Here is an 18877-nt window from a genome sequence, read left to right on the forward strand (position 1 = left end):
TTTAAAAATGTGTTAGCTTGGGGAAGAGGAGTGGAAAGGATTCTCTATTGTTCTACCTAAGTCCCACTTTTAGGTAGGTACAATGTCTCTGGTTTGGGGGGTTTGGGTTCTTTCTGTGATGGTATGCTGCCCCTAGTTGTGTGTTTGGACCTGATATTCCTGAACTTTCCAGGATTTCCTGCTCCCTTCTTCTAACTGCTCTAGGTTTCAAGTTGTCTGATCTCTCTGAGCTTCAGTTTTCCCTTCTGTGAAATGAGAATAATCATAGTACTTACTAACATCAAGTTTTTGTAGGAATCAAAGGAGAAAGTGAGATAAAGGAATTGATTGGTTAGTGTACTATGAAAGCTTCTTGAACTATTTATCAGCCTTGTTCCTCTCAACTCAGTGTGTCTTCCGGCTCATCCAGAGACTTCTAATCACTCCTAAAAGCCCTTCTTGTGCTACTAATTTATTATGTGCCACTAATTGATTATGTGCCACTAATTGATTATCTGATCTTAGGGATGTCTTTTCCCCCCAGAAACCCTAGGGGTGCCTTCAGAGAGGCTTCAGACTTAGCTCTCCACTCAGGCCAGTTCTGCTCTGGGCCTCAACCCCTCCCTTGGGGGGTCATGTCTTTGTTTTCTTCTAAACACCCAAGATTTCCAAACACTGTGGTTGCCTTGCCTAGCAAAAAAAAAATCAAAAGAGGAAGCAGGAGATCGGTCTGAGGAGGAGGAAGAAGAGGAGGAAGACAATAGCCAGTTCAGTGAAGAGGAACGTGTGTCCAGTGGTCCCGATCCCCACGGAGCTCACAATCAGAAAACCTGTTCATCCTCTGCTTTTTGCACAAGACTGGCCTCTTCCTGCTGTAGTCATGGGCCCCTGGGCTCTTCTGGTCCTGCTGGCGACCACATCACAGCATGGTAAGAGCAAGACTGGGGGGTTTGGGAGAGAATTGTAATAGCGAAAGCCCTGTGTTTTTTTGTAGCCCTGGCCCTTACTGGTTCTTTGTGCTCCATACTGTTGTCTCCCCAGCAGTAGACTCCACATCTTTGGGTGTCTCCTTTAGAGAGGCAGTGGGGGGGAAAAGAGGTTGGGTGGCATGGAACTCGCCTAGCTGGGTGGTATTACCCACCCCAACTTGGACACTGACCCACCTGTATCCTGATCAAATCCCTGAACCTCTTGGTTTCCAGTGTTGTTATATAGCTAGTGTCAGACAGAGGGGTAGTGATGGACTAGATGAGAACAATGCTTTTCAGACCTTACTGTGTGCCCCGATCACCTTGGGGAATCGTCACCATGCACCTGAGGGAATCTCTGGTGTGGTCCGAGAGTCCTGGGTTTCTCACCAGTTCCCAGGTGACACTGAGTAGGAAGATCCCAGAGGGCCTCTGAGAACTCTTTTAGCTCTACTAGCCTTTACTTCCCTGACTATAAGGAGGGCCTGACAGGGAAAGGCCTGAGCCAAGGGAATCTTGACCTGAGTAAGAGGAGCAGAGACAAGGGAGGAGAAAGGAAAGACAAGGAGAGTGTGGCTTCTGGCAGAGGCTCAGGAAGAAGAAATTTGAACACATATTTTTCTTCATGAGAGAGTTAGGGTTAGAGGAAGACTGGGGGATAAGACAGGACAGTCTTCTCAGCCAAAGGCCCCCAGACATGGGCTGCTGGGGTCCCAGGCCAGAGAAGCTGTGTGGGAGACCCCACCCCCAGCAGTGCAGTCCCATAACTGCAGAATTTCCATCGAAGCAGAAATTCGAGTCGGAGGAGAGAAACTGGTGTTCATGACTGGTAGCTACAATTGGCTCAACAAACACAGTTCCTATTTAATCATGTGCTTATTTGGAAGGGTTTTGGGGGTGATGGAGATGGGAAGAGATGGCTAAAGATCCACTCCCAGGGCTGCAGGACCACAAGGAGGTGCATGATTGGCCTCTGTGGGGGAGCTGGCCATTTAAACTCTTTTTCTGGCCCCCTTGAACCTATTGGTTGGAGAGTTTCTTATTTATTGAGGTAGGATTTCTACACAATAGAAAGCACAGATTCTGAAGTGTATGGTCTGATGGGTTGCAACAAATGCACAGGCCCTAATCAAGACAGAGAAGTTCCCAAATACTCACCTGGGAATCCTTGTTTTTTGTGTGTGTTTTTAAAAAATTATTTTATATTTCTTTGCTTACAAAGTTCATATACATTGTATTTCACACTATTCTTCAGGTTTGATTTTTATTGTCTTGTCCAGCCATCTCTCCCAGAACCTGCTTGTAGGGAATGATGGGGGTTGTCCAGTACCCGCCCCTGGAGAGAAGGGTTGAGACAGGGGCTGGGAATGTGAGAAATGGAGAGCGGAGTTTGAGGACCTTAGAGGCAGTAAAAGCTGACTTCTCCTGGTCACTCTGGTGAGGTGTTGGAGCTGAGGATGAGTGAGTCCCAGGCCTTGGTGTTTTTACTCTCTATGTGTTGGGGCGAATGGAGGCACGTTCAAAGGAGCTAGAGACAGAGAGGTCTGGTGAGAGCAGTCTGAGGAGTGTACGTAGGGGATTTGGTGTGAGATGAGGAGTGACAGCGTGCATGCCATGTCCAGAAGTGGACGTGGTCGGCGCTGGTCTGGTCCCGCCCCCACCCCAGGAGAGGAGCTGGGCAGGCTGTGCCTTCCTGCAACCGCGCCAGCAAGGGGAAGTGGGAAGTGGAAGTTGAGGGTGTCAGCTCTGCCCTGCGTGAAGATATGGGACAGAAGGATAGGACCAAACAGGACAGACGTCTCCCTCTGACCACACTTCTAGAAGACAAAAGCAGGAGCTGGAGGCATAGCCTAGGGGAGGGGAAGCTGCCTGTGTGACCCGTCTATGCAGTGACAACAGAGCTGAATCCCAGAATGACGCATCTTTACGGACCTGAGTGTCAGAGCCTCAACAGATGTCAGAAATGTGTCAATTGATGATAAGGGTTTGATTAGGTATTAGATTAATTACATTAAAATATAAACATATCACTTGAAGCCACTCCTGGCAGCCCATAGAATTGTGTTGCTAATCCAGAGGCCGCACCTCTCTGGCAGTTCAAAGCCACCACTGGCTCCAGGCCTGAGCTGGAACAATGAGCAGTTATCTTCTCTGCAATTGAGAGCCTTGGGAACCCATTGGAGACTCAACTGTGAGTTGGTTCTGACTGAACGTCAGTGGGACAGAGCGAAGCCGAATGAAGCAGGCTGGAATTGATGACTGGTTGGGGCTGCATGTCATTATCTTCCTCCCCAACCTCACCCCATCCCATTCCACTCCAGAGAGTTCTTGGAGTGGAAGGTGCCAGGTAGTCCAAATGTCAACACAGACACTAAGCCGAAAGGTTGGAGACACTAGTTTGCCCAGAGACACCTCAAAAGAAAGGCCTGGGGATGTACTTCTGGAAAACCAGTCAGTGAAAATTGTGCACGGTTCTCCTCTAGTCCGCGTAAGAGTAGCAGCTGGCCTTAGAGGTGGCAACTCAGATTGTTCCCTTTGAACAAAAGAAGAGCCCAAGAGTACTCTATCTAGTGTATCTCTACTAAGAGGAAGAACCCAATTCCAAACTCAAGTTGGCATAACCCCACAACTGAAGCCCATCCCTGCAGCAAAGCCCCATGTGGGGCCTTGATAGCCTTCACAGTAAAGGGCAGCAGCAGCTCCACTGACATTTGCAGAAATCCTGCCAGAAATGATCCTTATCCCCTCTTCTGGTGGTCACTACCATATGTGAGGCCCACCAACTGCCCCTGGAGACTTAGACGGTATATAGGGGTTGACTTGATCTCCTGTGCAGAAAGGTTACCCGGCTCTAATAGATGGGAAATCAAAATATAAACTAACCCATCCAAGAACAATTTGATAGAGAAGATCTTTCCAAATCTCAGACCTACGTGAGGACAGACACCTGTTTAAGGAGCTATTGTGGCTGTATGTTACATGTTAAACTGTTAACTAAAAAGCTGGCAGTTCAACACCCCCGGCTGCCCTGAGAGAGAAGGATAGACAGTGTCCTCCTGTAAACATCTACATACAGCTCCAGAAGCCTGGCAGAGCGTCACTACGAGCCTGACTCAACTGGACAGCCACCGTTTCACCTTTTGGTTGTGAAGAACAATGACTCCAGGAGGCAGAGAGCACGGGGAATCTTGCTCCCTTTCCCCAGAACAGAAGGTGTAGGACAGAACGCTCTTGCCAGGGCCACCCAGTGGGGTCAGTGGCAGGGCCAGGTTTCAGAACCCAGGGAATTTCAATGTCCAGCGGGTGGCATCTGATCTCTGGAGAGGTGGCTGTGGCCAGGAGTGTCAGCAAGCAGAAGTGAGACCATCCTGGGACAGGGTCTGTGGGCTGAGAGGAAACCGGGGGCTAGGCCAGGGCTCCAGCAATGTGTTTCCGCCCTCTCGGGCTGGGGGCGCCTGGCAGCCCCTCCGAGGCCTTGAATCAGCTCTCACTTCCCTCCTTGGGCCCTATTTTAGGCCCTGGAAAAATGCTGACACTGAAGAGGCAACGAGCCTTCTTCCCGGAGGCTTCAGTATGGGTTTTAAGTTCTCTTTTCTCCTTCAAGAAAATATTCCTTAAAAGAGATTGGCTCTCCAGTAAACACAGCAGTGTTGGGGTGCAAGGATAGGCTGCTGGGGGTAAAGTAGGTGACAAACATGGTGGTCGGTTTGGTTTAAGGATTTACTTGGAGACAGGTGATGTTCTTTTTTTAAAAAAAATTGTTTTCTTTTTTATTATTATTATTTTATATTTATTTATGATATTTTAATGGAAGTTTACTGAAAACTTGGATTTCCATTCATTCATTGTTGCACATTTTCCTCCCTACATCACCAGTTCGCTTTTCTCTTTAAAAAGTTCTTCCATTGTTGCACAATTTCCTCCCTCCCCCACTCCCAGTCCACTTTGCTATGCACCTTTTAATTTAGACTGTTGTCATGTAAATAATACCTAATCATATATTTATTTCAGATAATTCTTTCCCTCATCTATTTCAATACAGTATTTATTACTTATCCCCTCCTTACTTAGTGTACCCCAGTGCCCATATCAGTCTTGTTTTATAATAGTTGGCATTATGCAGTATTTGTCCTTTTGTGACTGAGATTTTTCACTCAGCATAATGTCCTCTAGGGTCACCCATTTTGTATAATATTTTATGAGTTCCTTGTTTTTCAGTGCTGCATAGCATTCCTTTGTGTGAATATACCACAGCTTCTCTAGCTATTCATTTGTTTATGGGTACTTGGGTGGCTTCCATCTCTTTGCTATTGGGAACAATGCAGCAATAAACATGGGTGAGCATATATCTGTTTGGGTGGCAGTTCTGGTTTCTTTAGGGTATATTCCCAGTACTGCAATTGCTGGGTCAAATGGTATTTCTATTTCCAACTTTTTGAGAAAGTGCTATACTGCCTTCCAGAGTGGTTGTAAATAGGTGATGTTCTAAGGCTTTCTATACACTTCTGTCTCTTAACATCTCAATGAATGGTGCAATTATTATTCCCATTCTATGGATATGGAAACTGAGGCACAGAGAGGTTAGGTAAGTTGTCCATTGCTCTCAGGTGTTAACAGGGGCCTGGGATTGAAATCCCAGGCGCTTGAGTCCCTCATCCACACTGTGAGTGCTACAGACTGGGTGTTCAAAGGTGTGAGTGGGCACAGCAGACAGCCCTCGAAGCCTTCCCCCTACTGGGCTAGGAGTCTGCTCCCTTTCCTCTTCTCCATCTGCATGCAGCCAGAGGACTTGGCCATGAACCCTGTTTATTTCTTCATTTGCTTGTTCAAGTCTCCTATCCTAAGCCAAGCCCTGGGGATCCAGAAGAACACATTTTAAATGGGTCTCCAGTTCAAAGGAGTCTCCTCTCTGGAGAGTAGAATGATGCAGCTGCAGTTGAGAAGGAGCCTTAGAGACCCCAGTGGGACAGGGGGATGGGTAGGGGGCTGAAAGAGCTCCTGGAACCCCTGTCTCAGAACCATTAGCTCACTCCAAGCAGGGATAGAATACGGGGCTGAGCAAATGGCCAGAGAGAGACCTGCTCTAGGTTATCCTAAAATATACAGCTGAGAAGAGCTTGGCTCAGCCCAGCACCTAGCCCAGGCCCTGCCAGGGTATCACCATGTCAGAGGCTGGGCATCGAGGCCTCATTTTGTCTGCAATCCTCTCCCTCTTTCAGGTCAGGGAGTCCCGGTTATAGAGCCCCAAGGTCCTGAGCTGGTTGTGGAGCCGGGCACAACGGTAACGCTGCGATGTGTGGGCAACAGCAGTGTGGAGTGGGACAGCCCCATCTCCTCCGGGTGGACCCTGAGCAAAGAGGCTTCTGTCAGCATCCTGACCACCACCAATGCCTCCTTCCTAAACACGGAGACCTATCGCTGCACTGAGCCTGGAGACCCCTTGGGGGGCAGCGCCACCATCCACCTCTTTGTAAAAGGTGAAGTCCTCCACCAGGCAACCAAGAAACTTTCCAGCAGTCCCCTCTGGGAGTGGATGGGGGAGGCGATATTAACTGTCAGAATGTTTCCAGCACTCTGCTTCTTATGCACTTACTATTAACAATGACCAGTAGTCACTCTTCTGGTGGAATGTAATTCTTACAATAAGTCTGGACGGAAGGTGCTAGGAAGAAGGGCCTTTTACAGAGGCTCAGAGGGGTTGAGTCTTTTGCCCAAAGCCACACAGCATCTAGTAGTGGGACTGGGATTGCAACCTTGTATGTCTGACTCCGGAGCTTTCTCTGCTTCTCCATCAGCTTTTCTGTCCTGCTATTACATGACCCAGGGCAAATGATTGTCCTTTCTTTGCCTGCCCCCCCTTCACTTCCATCCATGGACTGCTTGGGGGGCCTGGTAGAAAGAAGGCAATTCTAACTCTTCACTTCCTCTGTCTCAGACCCTTTGCGCCCCTGGAAGATCCTGGCACAGCGGGTAACAGTGTTTGAGGGTCAGGATGCACTGCTGCCGTGCATGCTCACCGACCCAGAGCTGGAGGCCAGTGTCCAACTGATGCGCGTGCGGGGCCGGCCGGTCCGGCCAGGCACCAGCTACTCCTTCTCACGCTGGCATGGTTTCACCATCCACAAGGCCAAGTACCTGGACAGCAGAGACTACCAGTGCAGCGCTGTGATCGATGGTAGGAAGTCACTGTCCATCAGCATCCAGCTTGAGGTGCAGAAGGGTACGTGGGGCAGGGTTTTGGAGAGCTGGCAGCCTGCAGGGGGTGCCTGGGGTCAGCTGGATGGAAGGTCCCGGATGTGCTCCTTTCACATCTTCCTGCCAATCATTTTGCAGACATCTATGTGGCATCTCTTGGGGCCAATAGGCAAGGATAGGGAGGTGGGGAGGAGACAGACCACAGACAAGTGAAGTGCTTCATGGGCAAGAGCACCTCAGAAAATGTGATACACTAGGAAACAAAGGGACTGAACGAAGAAAGACAGGGATTGAATCTCTGAGGAAATGACATTTTATTTGCTCTGAGATGTGAATGGTAGGAAGGGAGTGTAGCAAGATCTGCTTCTGTGGAAGAAGCAGCAGGTACAACCTCAAGAGGTGGGAAGAGGCTCTGCATGTTCTGAGAACAAAGAAAGGGCAGCCGAGAACCTCCCACACAGGCAGGTGTGATCTTCCACGTGGTACCAGCCTGGTACTGACTGTGGGCACCTGAATTGGGGCTGAAGGGATGAGCCAAGGTAGGGGAAGAGCACAGACATGACCACTTTGGATGTGGTGGGAGGAGAGGGCTGCGATGTTGGAGGAGTCTCTTTCTCTCACTGATTCACCCCTCAACTCTACCCTCTCATGTCCTAAGCTGGAGACAGAATCTTGGTTTCTGGAAGGACTGTTGAGGGCAAGCAAATTCCAAGCTGAGGACCTGTAGAGAAATTAGGACCCTGTAATGATAAGCGTTTGAGAATGATCGCCAAGGAGTGCTGGAGGTTTAGTTGTTGCAATGCTAACCAAAGGCCCAGCCTCTCCCATGGTTCAGATCCACCAGCAACTCCTGGGGAGAAAGATGTGCAGTTTATTTTTGTAAGAATTTACATCAGAAATCTGATGTTGTTGTTGTTGTTGTTGTCATTATGTGCCATCAAATTGCTTGTGACTCATAGAGACTATGTACAACAGCTCTGAACCCTGCTCTATCCTGAGCCAACTTCATTATCTCTAACACACCTACCCCCATTACCCCAGTCACTGAGTTAATTCATTTTATCAAGGGTCTTCCTCTCCTGCACTGTCCCTCCACCATTCCAAGGCATGATGTCCCTCTCCAAGGACTGGTCCCTCCTTGCAACACACCCAAAAAATGTCAGACAACCTTCAGAATCCTTACCTTCAAGGAGCAGCATGATTTCACCCTCTTCAGGACAAAACAAACCTGTTTGTTCTCCTAGCAGTCCATGGTATATTTAATACTCTTCTCTAGCATCACAGCTCAAAGGTATCAATTCTCCTTCTATCATCCCTAGTCATTGTCCAGCTTTCTGATGCATAGCAAGTAATTGTGAAGACCATGGCCTGAATCAGGAGCACATTAGCCTCTAAATTGACATTGTTGCTCTTCAGTATTTTGGAGAGGTCCCAGACATCAGACCTTCCCAGTGCAATTCATCTTTTGATATACTGGCTGCTGGTACCAAGACTGTTGATTGTGGAGTCAAGCAAGCTGAAGCTGTTAACAATCTTGACAGAGGGTTGCTATGAGTTGTACTCTACTCAATGGTGGTGGGTTTGCATTGAGTTCTTTTTAGGAGAGGGTATTCCTTGGAAAGGGATATATATCATGCTTGGAAAGGTGGAGGGTAGGCAAAAGAAGGCAAGACTCTTAATGAGATGAATTGACACAGTGACTGCTGCAATCGGCTGATGTGTCAGAAACAATGAGGAAGGCACAGGATAGGACAAGGTTTGGAGCTGTTGTTCATAGGGTCACTATGAGTTGTACTCATATTGATGGCATCTAACAACAGAAACCTAGTATGTATCAGGCACTGAAGGAGCCCTGGTAGCACGGTTTGTAACATGCCAAGCTGCTAAGCCAAAAGCTGGCAGTTTGCATCTACCAGCCACGTCAAGGAGAAAGGTGGGAAGTCTCTTCCTGTAAAGATTCACAGCCTCTGAAACTCGGAGGGGCGACCTGATTTGAAATCAACTGGGCAAGGGTGGGGCTTTTTATTTTATGCATCAGACACTCTGAAAACTGCTGGGGATATATAGCCTTTATGGACATGACATTTCTACTGGAAGAGACAGGCTATAAACAAAATAAGGACAAGTCGTGATTAATAAGAAACCAAGCCAGAAAAAGCTGAGAGGAATGAACAGGGAGTGATTCAGCTAGACCAGTCAGAGATGAAATCTCTAAAGAATTAATTAACAAAAAAAAACAACAACAATAACATCAACAAAATCTCCCGCTACAGTTGAGAACAGTCACTCATGCAAGCATGGAAGGGAAAGCATTCTGGGAGTCCAGGCAAGTCCTGGGGTGGGGAGGAAGGTCAGTGTGGCTGTGTGCAGTGATCAAAAGGTGGCAGCCGTCAGCTACAGAGCCTGGGGCTGTGAAAAGGACTTTTTGTTCGGAGAATGACGGGAAGCTAACAACTCTTTGAACAGGAAGTTCAAATTGACATTTTGAAGAGATAAGTTTGGTGGCTTGAGGAGCAGGGGTTGTAGGGTGGAAGGGAGGCAGGGAGGCCAGCGGGTGGCTGCGGTGGGAATGTAGAGAAAAGCATGGCAGTGAAGGCTCAGAGGAAGAGTGGAGGTGGGTTGGGGGTACCCAAGGACATTTCTATCTGGACACAGGACTAGTTGTCAGAGTGCTTAAATGGAAATATTGAGGAAGCAAGGCTGGCTTCCAGGGTGTGGGGTGGAAGAGTGGCCTGGCACATGGCAGGGAGCAAGTTGCTCATAAGTTACTCTCCATGGCCTCAGTCTCAGGACCCCCGGTTTTGACCTTGGAGCCTGCGGAGCTGGTGCGGATCCAAGGGGAGGCTGCCCAGATCGTGTGTGCAGTCAGAAGTATGGACCCGAGCTTTGAAATGTACCTCCAACACAGAAACACCAAGGTCAGTCCCTGGGGAGACAGCACCCCAGGTCCCGAAGGATGGAGCCCCCGGCCTGCCCCAAATTGGCTGCCTGGGCTGGAGGCTCAGGTGACCCAGAGAGGGAAGCAGAGTTGCTCGAGATCACACTGACAGTCAGGAGCTAGTCTAAACAGGACTCAGGGTCCTGGTGACTTTGTGGAGCCTGCAAACCTTAACCCAGCCTGTGAGGGGCCAGATGTCAGCTCACTTGTCACCTATACAAAAGGCTCCTAGACTTTGATGTCCAGGAGGAGAAGGCTTTCCTTGAAAGATTTTGGGAGAGAGGAAGTGCATTCTGGGGAGGAAGCAACACTAGGCTACTAACAGCAAAGCCCCTCCTTTGATCCTCCGGATTCTCACCAGCTGTGCCATCTATGGACCTAGTGCAGCCCTAACCATTTACATATACTGCCTCTTTTAATCTTCACCACAACCCTAAGTTAATATTAGAACCATTTTACAGATGAAGAGACCGAATCCCAACATTCAATCCCTTTGTCCAACAACAGACACCTAGTAATTCCCCAAGAGGTAAGGCTTTAAACCTAAATATTTCTGATCCTTAAACAATCTCCATTCGTTTTGGTTGCAGCTGACAAACTATCAAGAAGCTGACTTCCAAGAAAATTATTACATTAAAACCTTGACTCACAAACTCGATCACGTAGGCTTCCAAGATGCTGGCAACTACTCTTGTGTGGCTATCAGTGCCCAAGGAATCCACTCGACCTCCATGGTCCTTCGGGTGGTAGGTGAGTAGCAGGGTGGCGGGGAAGAGTTTGCAGGGAAATTGAGGTGAATAGTGCCTAAGTGGTTGGGGAAGGAGGGAGCTGGTAACAAAGACGGAGACACTGAATACTCACATTAGAACCCGTAAGCCCTGGCTAGGTTTTTCTCCCAGAATTCCTCTTTCCCCACTTGGTGTTCCCATAGTGCATTGCTGCATTTTGATCTGACACCATATTTCCCCTCCCTGCTCTGGAATCCTCTTTCTCATTCTGACGCTATACGTCAGGACTGACTCAAAGCTCTCGTGCACGCGCTCTTTCTTGGATTTCCAAGTCTTAAATCTCAAGGGTGGAGATTCCCTATCTTTCTAAAGTGGATTCAGAACACCAGAGAGGAGTGACCTTTGGGTTAAAAGCAAAACTACTTACAAACTAGACCACCAGAGCTTTGGAATCCAGTGTCCAAAAATTCACTCATTCCCCCCTACCAATTCCTTCACTCATTTATTTATTTATTTATTTATTTATTCATGTCTGGCACTGTCCTGGGTGCTAGTTCTCAGGCAACACAGACAATTGGGCAGGAAATGATCATCCAAAGTGATTATGTGAAGGAAGTACAGGGTATTGTGGGAAGACCAAAGGGTTCCCTCAACTCAAGCATAGAGAAAGTGGCCTCTAAATGGGGATGAGAAGGATTAAAGGGGTTAAACCAGACAGAAGGATGTGAGAGCAGGGCTTCTGACAGAGGAAACAGGATATTGGAGGCCCAAAACAAAGAGAATGGTGTACTTGACAATGACATACAAAGATGACTGACAGCTCTGGTGGTTTAGTGATAAGAAGCTGGACTGCCAATCCGAAGATACACAGATCGAATCTACCAACTGCTCTATGAGAGAAAGATGGCTAGTCTCCTTCCATGGAATTTATTGCCTCTGAAAACTCATGGGAGAGTGTCAGTTCTGACTTGACAACACACAAGAAGAAGAAGAAGAAGCAGGGAGATAGAGTGATGTGGGGAATGGCTCAAATAAGGTAAAAATGGCAGGTCAAATGGTAGAGGAGCATTAACTTAAGTGTGTTGTGTGCATTTGTCTTGGAGGAAATACAACCAAGATGCTCTTCAGAGGCAAGGATGGTGAAACTTTGTCCACATATTTTGAGCATGTTGTCAATTGGGGCCAGTCCTTGGAAAAAGACATCATGCTGGGAAAAGTGGAGAGTCAGCAAAAGAGAGGAAGACCCCCAACAAGATGGCAACTCCAACAATGGGCTCAAGAATATCGGAGATCTTGAGGAAAATGCAGGATAGGGCAAGCTTGAGGTCTGCTGTTCATAGGGTCGTTTTGAGTCAGGATCTACTCGAGGCAGCTAACAGCAACAATGGCGCTTACCCTGTCTGCAGTAGAAGTCACTGGATGTTCTACAGGGAAGAGGGATGGGTTGGATTGCATCGAGAGAGTATGTCATGACAGTTAAGAGCATACCCTCAAGCATATTCCAGCCTGGCTTTGCCAATGACTACTAGGTTGTTCAATTTCTCTATATCTCAGTTTTCCACCTGTAAAGTGGAGATAATGATTTCATAAATTTGTTATGAGGGGTGTGTGTGTGTGTGTAGGCTAGAAACAGCTGATCTAATAATTCTTGTTGGAGATGGTAGAGGATAGGGCCACAATGGAGATTGCAAAGGATTCTCCAGAGTTATGTAGGAGAGACAATGGATAAGACTTGCTTACTGTTGAGATAGAAGAGTGAAGAGGGAAAAAGAGTTAAGGAAGACCTCTTGGTTTCTGGCTAGAGTGGCTAACTGGGGATAGGGCCAGTCATTGGGCTGGAAATCAGGAAGAAGAGCAGCTTCTTAAGAGTGTAGTCATCTCTGAGAAGAATTTATGTCTTTGAGTTGTAATGCTGGAAATGAGTGTTGAATATATCATGGATTGCTAAGAGAACAAAGAGGTTCATCCTGGAGAGGGTGAAACCAGGCTGCTCTCTGGAGGTAAGGATTTTGAAGCTCTGTTTGACATACTTTGGGCATATTGCAAGGAGGGACCAGACCTTGGAGAAGGACATCATGCTTGGAAGGGTGAAGGGACAGCACAGGAAAGGAAGACCCTGGATGAGGGGGATTCACTCAGTGTGGGGTAATGAAGGTAAGTGTGTCAGAGACAATGAGTTGGCTGGTTCAAGACAGAGCAAGGTTCAGAGCTGTTGTACATAGGTCCAGTAGTGAGGGTTTTTATTTTATTGATATTGGCAGATAATCTATATTGAAAATTGTTATCTTAGATCTTCTTCACTAGGAGCTTCACAACCTCTTCATTTTCTGCAAACTTGTGTCATTTCCATAACATAATCTTGATGCTACATTCTTCTTCATAAACTTCAGTTTCTCAAATTATTTGTTCAATACACACACTGAATGTTATTGTTGTGTGCCATCGAGTTGGAACTGACCTATAGCTGACCCTCCAGTCGGTTTTCAGAGGCAATTAATCACACAGGAGATTGTCCATCCTTCTCCTACCAGGAGCAATTGGTGGATTTGAACCACGTGCCTTTGGGATTGCAGTACAATAGATATGGATAAAAGATATCATGCTGCTGTATACCTTTCCTGGTTTTAAACCTTGCAAAATTACCTTGTTCTGTTCTACTGCTTCCTGACCTATGGACAGGTTCCACATGAGCACCCTTAAGTGTTCTGGAATTCCCATTCTTTCAATGTTAGCTATAGTTTATTATGATCCCCTCAATCAAGTGCCTTTGCATAGTCAACAAAGTACAAGTAAACATCTTTCTTGTATTCTCTGCTTTCAGCAAGATCCTTTACCTCAGTCATGATAGCCTTTGTTCCGTACCTCTTTTGAATCCAGCTTGAATTTCTGGCAGTTCTCTGCCCATGTGGTGCTCTGGCCATTTTTAAAATAACCTGCAGCAAGATTTTGCTTGCAGTTGGTATTAGTAATACTGCTTGTTAATTTCTACATTTTGTTGCATCACCTTTTTTTTTTTTTTGAGTGGGGACAAACGTCTTCCATTCAGTTGGCCAGACAATTGTCTTTCAAATTTCTTAGTGTAGACCAGTGAGCACACCTAGAGTTGCTTCTCTGCTGAAACTCTTCTTTCTGTTTTGTCAGGTTTTGTGTCTTATTTTTTGACAGTGCCATCAGGGAAGTTTGGGCGTCTCTTCTTTCAGTACCATTGGTTCATCATATACTACTTCTTGTGTACTTTTAAAGTCGGAACTGACTTATAACTGACTCTCTGATAGGTTTTCAGAGGAAGTTAATCACATGGGAGGAGATTGCCCCTCCTTCTCCACTGGAGCATCTGGTGGCTTTGAACTGTACACCTTCCGGATTGCAGTGTAGCTTCTTGCCACTAGGCCACCAGAGCTCCCTTTCAAGAGCAAGTTTAATAGTCTCTCCTAACATCCACTGTTCTCGTCTGTGTTGTCTGTCTTTTTAATGATCTTTTGCTTCTTTTATGTAGAATAACCTTTATGTCATACTATAATTCGTTTGGTCTTCCTATTGTTAATGTTCAATGCGTCAATTCTTTTCTTGAAATGGTTTTCAAATTCATCCTGAGTGGGGTAAACTCAAGGCCATATTCTGGTTGAAATGTCCTTGTTTTCATTTTCTTCAGTTTCAATTTGAATTTGCATATGAATAATTGATAATCTGTTCTACAATCAGTCCCTGACCTGGTTTTAACTGTTTATGTCTCCATTGTCTCCTTCCACAAATGTAATCTATTTGATTTTTGTGTATCCCTTCAGGCAAGGTCTGCATGTATAGTCACCATTTATGGTCTGTTTGCTTTATTTTAAAAAGTTATTAACAATGAATAAATTGTTCATTGTACAAAATTCTATCATGGATCACTGACCTCATTTCGGTCACTAAGATCATGTTTACCAAATAGCAAGTTCTTCTTCTTTGTTTTTAACTTTTGCATTCCAATCACAATTCATTATTAATGCATTTGTTTGCTCATTTGATAAATCTCAGACTGCAACAATCAATAGAAATCTTCAACTTCCTCACTTTTGGATTTAGTGGTTGATGTGTATTACATTACATTACCATAGTTACATTAACAGATCTTCCTTGTATGCATAGTATCCCATCACTGACAACATTGTTCTTCAGAGTAAATCTTGAAATGTTCTTTTTCACAATGAGTGTGACTCCATTCCTTTTCAATTTGTCATTCCAATAATAGTAGATAATATGATTGTCTAATTCAAAATGCCCAGTATCAATCCGAGTTCACTAATGCCTACAATGTCAAGTTTTGTCCATTCCATTTTATTTTGGACAACTTCTAATTTTCCTATATTCATATACTTCAGAATTTCCATGCTCCATTTATTAATATGTTTGTAGCTATTTCTCCTAATTTTTAGCTTGCCACATTGGCATGAAGGTTCTTCATTGGGTCAAAGTTCTTCTCCAGCAGTGTCATTAAGATGGACTTTATTTTAAGAAAGCAGCTCTTCCCTAGTCGAATCTCGAGTGCCTCTCTCAACCTGAGGGCTTCATCTTCTGGCACTATCTCCAACAATGTTCCACTTCTATTCCTAGGTTTTTCGAGGTCCTATTATTTTGGAAGTAAATGACCAGTGCTGATTGTTAGATCGTTAGTCTGGAAGTTCTGCTGAAAATTGCCCACCATGGTTGAGCCTGTTGGTATTTGAAATTCCAGTGGCATAGTTTGCAGCATCATAGCAATATGCAAAACAGCTCAGTAGAGGAAACTTGCAGCTCAGAAAACATGGAAGAGGATGGTATGGCTGGTGAAGAAAATGGTTTGAACAAAATCTCTAAGTTTGGAATGACCTTGTTGAGTCCAAAGGATATAAGGAAACCCAGATGGGTAGAGCAGAACATTGACTGAGAGAGACAGAGTGACCTCGACAGGGGGAGATGGTTGGATAGACATAAAGAACCCTGGTTGAAGAGAGCCTTGAATGCCAAGCTGGGGAATGAAGGCAATGGAAAGACATGGGAGACTTCTGAGCAGGCATCAAATATTGTTGTTGTGGTTGTTAGATGCTGTCATGTTGAGTGCAACTCATCGTAACCCTTTAAACAACAGACCTGAACATTGTCCTATTATGGGCCGTCCTCACAAACTCTGATACACGTAAGCCCATTGCTACAGTCACTGTGTCAATCCACCTTTCTCTCCTTCACTGTCTCTCCCCATTTCCAAACATGATGGCTCTTTCCAAGGAATAACTTCTCCCAGCAACCTGTCCAGAGTATATGAGACGAAGCTTCCCCATCTTTTACTCCAAGGACCACACTGGCTGCACCCTCTCCAAGACATATCTGTTCTTTTGTTGGTCCCTGGGATGTTCAGCACTTATCTCCAACATCATAGGTCAACAGAATCAATTCTTCTTCTCTCATCCTTATTAACTGTCCAGCTCTCAGATGCATAGCAAGTGACTGAAAGAGTATGTCCTGAATCAGGCACCCCTCAGTCCTCAACTGATGTCATGAGACGTGGTAGTAGCATAAATTTAAGATACCTAGAATTAGGTGAGGCTTGCAGGAGACTTCTCAGCACCTCTCACAAGAAGAGTGTAAAGGCTGAGAGTGAGGGTTCTTGTAACATCTCTGTCACCTGAAATTCAACAAGAGAAGATTTTTAATTTATTCAAGATTTCAGTAGAAGCAGCAAGTCAAGACTCAGCTGTAGGTAACAAAAATCAGCTCAAGGCTGAGTCAAAAGATTACTTTATTGGCCATGTAGCATGAATTATTGATTGAAAAAAATAAACTTTGTAAACTTTCACTCAAAACACAATTTAAAAAATGAAAAGAGCACTTAAATATTTTTTTAAAAATTCCATGGACATCAGCTTTATGTACAATTGGATCTAGATGTTCCAACTATGAGAACAAGAATCTATTTATTGCTCCTAAAAGCTCAACTCTACCTTTTCACTTGTTGGCCTAGTCCTCTAGTCCTCAAGCAACTTTCCCTTGGCGGCACTAAGACTCCTATGCTTGGTGTCTCCAGGATAAAGAGAATTTCTATTTTTCCAGAGTTACAACAAAAATTTTACAGTTTAACCACACTAATCCATGTGCCTTCCCTGAACCAGTCCCCGGATGCAGGGGAAACCAATTGTTCTGACTGGCTGAGCTCTTACCAGAAGAGGAAATGGCTGAAGACTTGTTAAAAAGCAACAGAGTTTGTTTTTACTACTACTAAAAAGATTTTTAAAATTAAATATCACTGACATATTCAACTCTTTGCTATACAAAGAGGATATGAAGGCTCACAGAAGAATAGAAATTCACCTCCATCAAAGGAGCATAGGGGTTCTCCCGCAGACTCAGTGAGGAAATGGTTTTGAGCTTTGGGTCATGGACATGAGTGGTGGGACAAGAGATGTCAAAGGACAACTTGTGGTTGGAGGTGGTGACTATCTGTACGCCCAGCAAACAGTAGGTGTTTAGGTGAAGTCCAGCAGGATGGATGGATGGATGGATGGATGGATGGATGGGTGGACTGTCAAATGATCAAAGGGATATTTTTCCCAAAGCTTCTAATCTCTGTGTTCTGTTTTCAGAGAATGCCTACTTGAACTTGACCTCTGAGCAGAGTCTGTTCCAGGAGGTGATGCTGGGCAAATCACTGAGCCTCAAAGTCAAGGTTGAGACCTACCCAAGCCTGCAAGGTTATAACTGGACCTACCTGGGACCCTTCCCTGGCCGACAGCCCAAGCTCAGTTTTGACACCGTGAGAGACACATACAGGTACCACCCATCTGCATAGCCCCATAGGCAGGGTTCAGGCTGTGCCGTACCTTAGATGTGATTTTGGACAACTCACTTCCCTGTCTGGATCTTGCTTTCCCTGGCTACATAAAACTTCTGTATCAGTTGTCCAGTGTTGGAGATTAGAATCAAATTAACATACCCCTTTGTCTCACACCCTTGGGAAAACCAGTACTCTCCTCAGAATTCTACCATTTCTTGGAGATGTGCATTTTCAGACCATGCAGAAACTCTCAATCTCATTTCTCCCCTCCTCTGCCATGGGAAAATCTGACAGATCCCTAGCCCATAACTTGCACTCACAAACACACTCCTAGTAGTGATTGCAAAGGGTAACTGTAACACGTACTCTTTTGGGGGTTGTTGTTGTTGTTGTTATGTGCTGTCTAGTCGCTTGCAACTTCATAGCGAACCTATGTACAACAGCTTGGAAGCCTGCTCTATTCTGAGCCAACCTCATTGTCCCTGATACACATTCCCTCATTTCCTCAGTCACTGAGTTAATCTATCTCATCCAGGGGCTTCCTTTCTTCTGCTGTCCTGCCACCCTCCCAAGCATGATGTCCTTCTCTAAGAACGATCCCTCCTTGCAACATGTCCAAAGTATGTCAGACGAAGCTTCAGAATCCTTGCCTCCAAGGAGCAGCATGGTCTCACCCTCTCTAGGATGAACCTGTTTGTTCTCCTAGCAGTCCATGGTATATTCAATACTCTTCTCCAGCTCCAAAGCTCAAAGGCATCAGTTCTCCTTCTATCATCCCTAGTCATTGTCCAGCTTTCTGATGCATAGCAAGTAATTGCAAAGACTATGGCTTGGCCCAGGCACTCTTCAGTCTCCAGACTAACATCATTCCTCTTCAGTAACTCTGGTTTGGGGGTTGTTGTTGTTGTTAAGTGCTATCAAGTCATAGATGACTCATAGTGACCCTATGAACTAAAGACCTGAACACTTGTATAATTTTCATCATTTCTCCACGTTCATAGAGTTTCCAGAGACAAGCTATTTCAGAAGTGGATGCCACTCCTGCTCCCAAGCTTGTTTTAATCAGGGAGCTCCACTAAACACTGTCCCCCATGGGTGACCATTATCGCAGTGTCAAAGTTTGGAGGTAGAGAGAGTTAATATTGTATACTTGTAGATATTTTTAAATTCTTTAAAAGCCTGTGACCATCTGCACTGATAATTTCTCACTGACCATGCATCTCAGACTGCGCAGCCTAACTCCACATCCTCACACCTTTCTCCTCTCGTCTCCCCATCACAG

At 45.6% G+C, this 18877-nt stretch overlaps 1 protein-coding gene across 3 annotated transcripts in view; it reads left to right on the plus strand.

Moving 5' to 3' along the window:
* Positions 1-859: 859 nt before the first annotated feature.
* Positions 860-18877, plus strand: part of CSF1R (colony stimulating factor 1 receptor) — a 50691-nt gene continuing 32673 nt past the window's right edge. For all 3 annotated transcript variants that reach the window (XM_006893698.1, XM_006893700.1, XM_006893699.1), the window contains exons 1-6: positions 860-908; positions 6167-6424; positions 6883-7167; positions 9927-10060; positions 10671-10830; positions 17405-17591. In XM_006893698.1, the coding sequence (XP_006893760.1) occupies positions 860-908; positions 6167-6424; positions 6883-7167; positions 9927-10060; positions 10671-10830; positions 17405-17591 (1073 nt within the window). The remainder of the gene's footprint in view (positions 909-6166; positions 6425-6882; positions 7168-9926; positions 10061-10670; positions 10831-17404; positions 17592-18877) is intronic.

This window comes from Elephantulus edwardii, unplaced genomic scaffold, assembly GCF_000299155.1.
Source record: "Elephantulus edwardii isolate Elephantulus edwardi_28Jun2011 unplaced genomic scaffold, EleEdw1.0 scaffold00130, whole genome shotgun sequence".
Taxonomy (NCBI): Eukaryota; Metazoa; Chordata; class Mammalia; order Macroscelidea; family Macroscelididae; genus Elephantulus; species Elephantulus edwardii.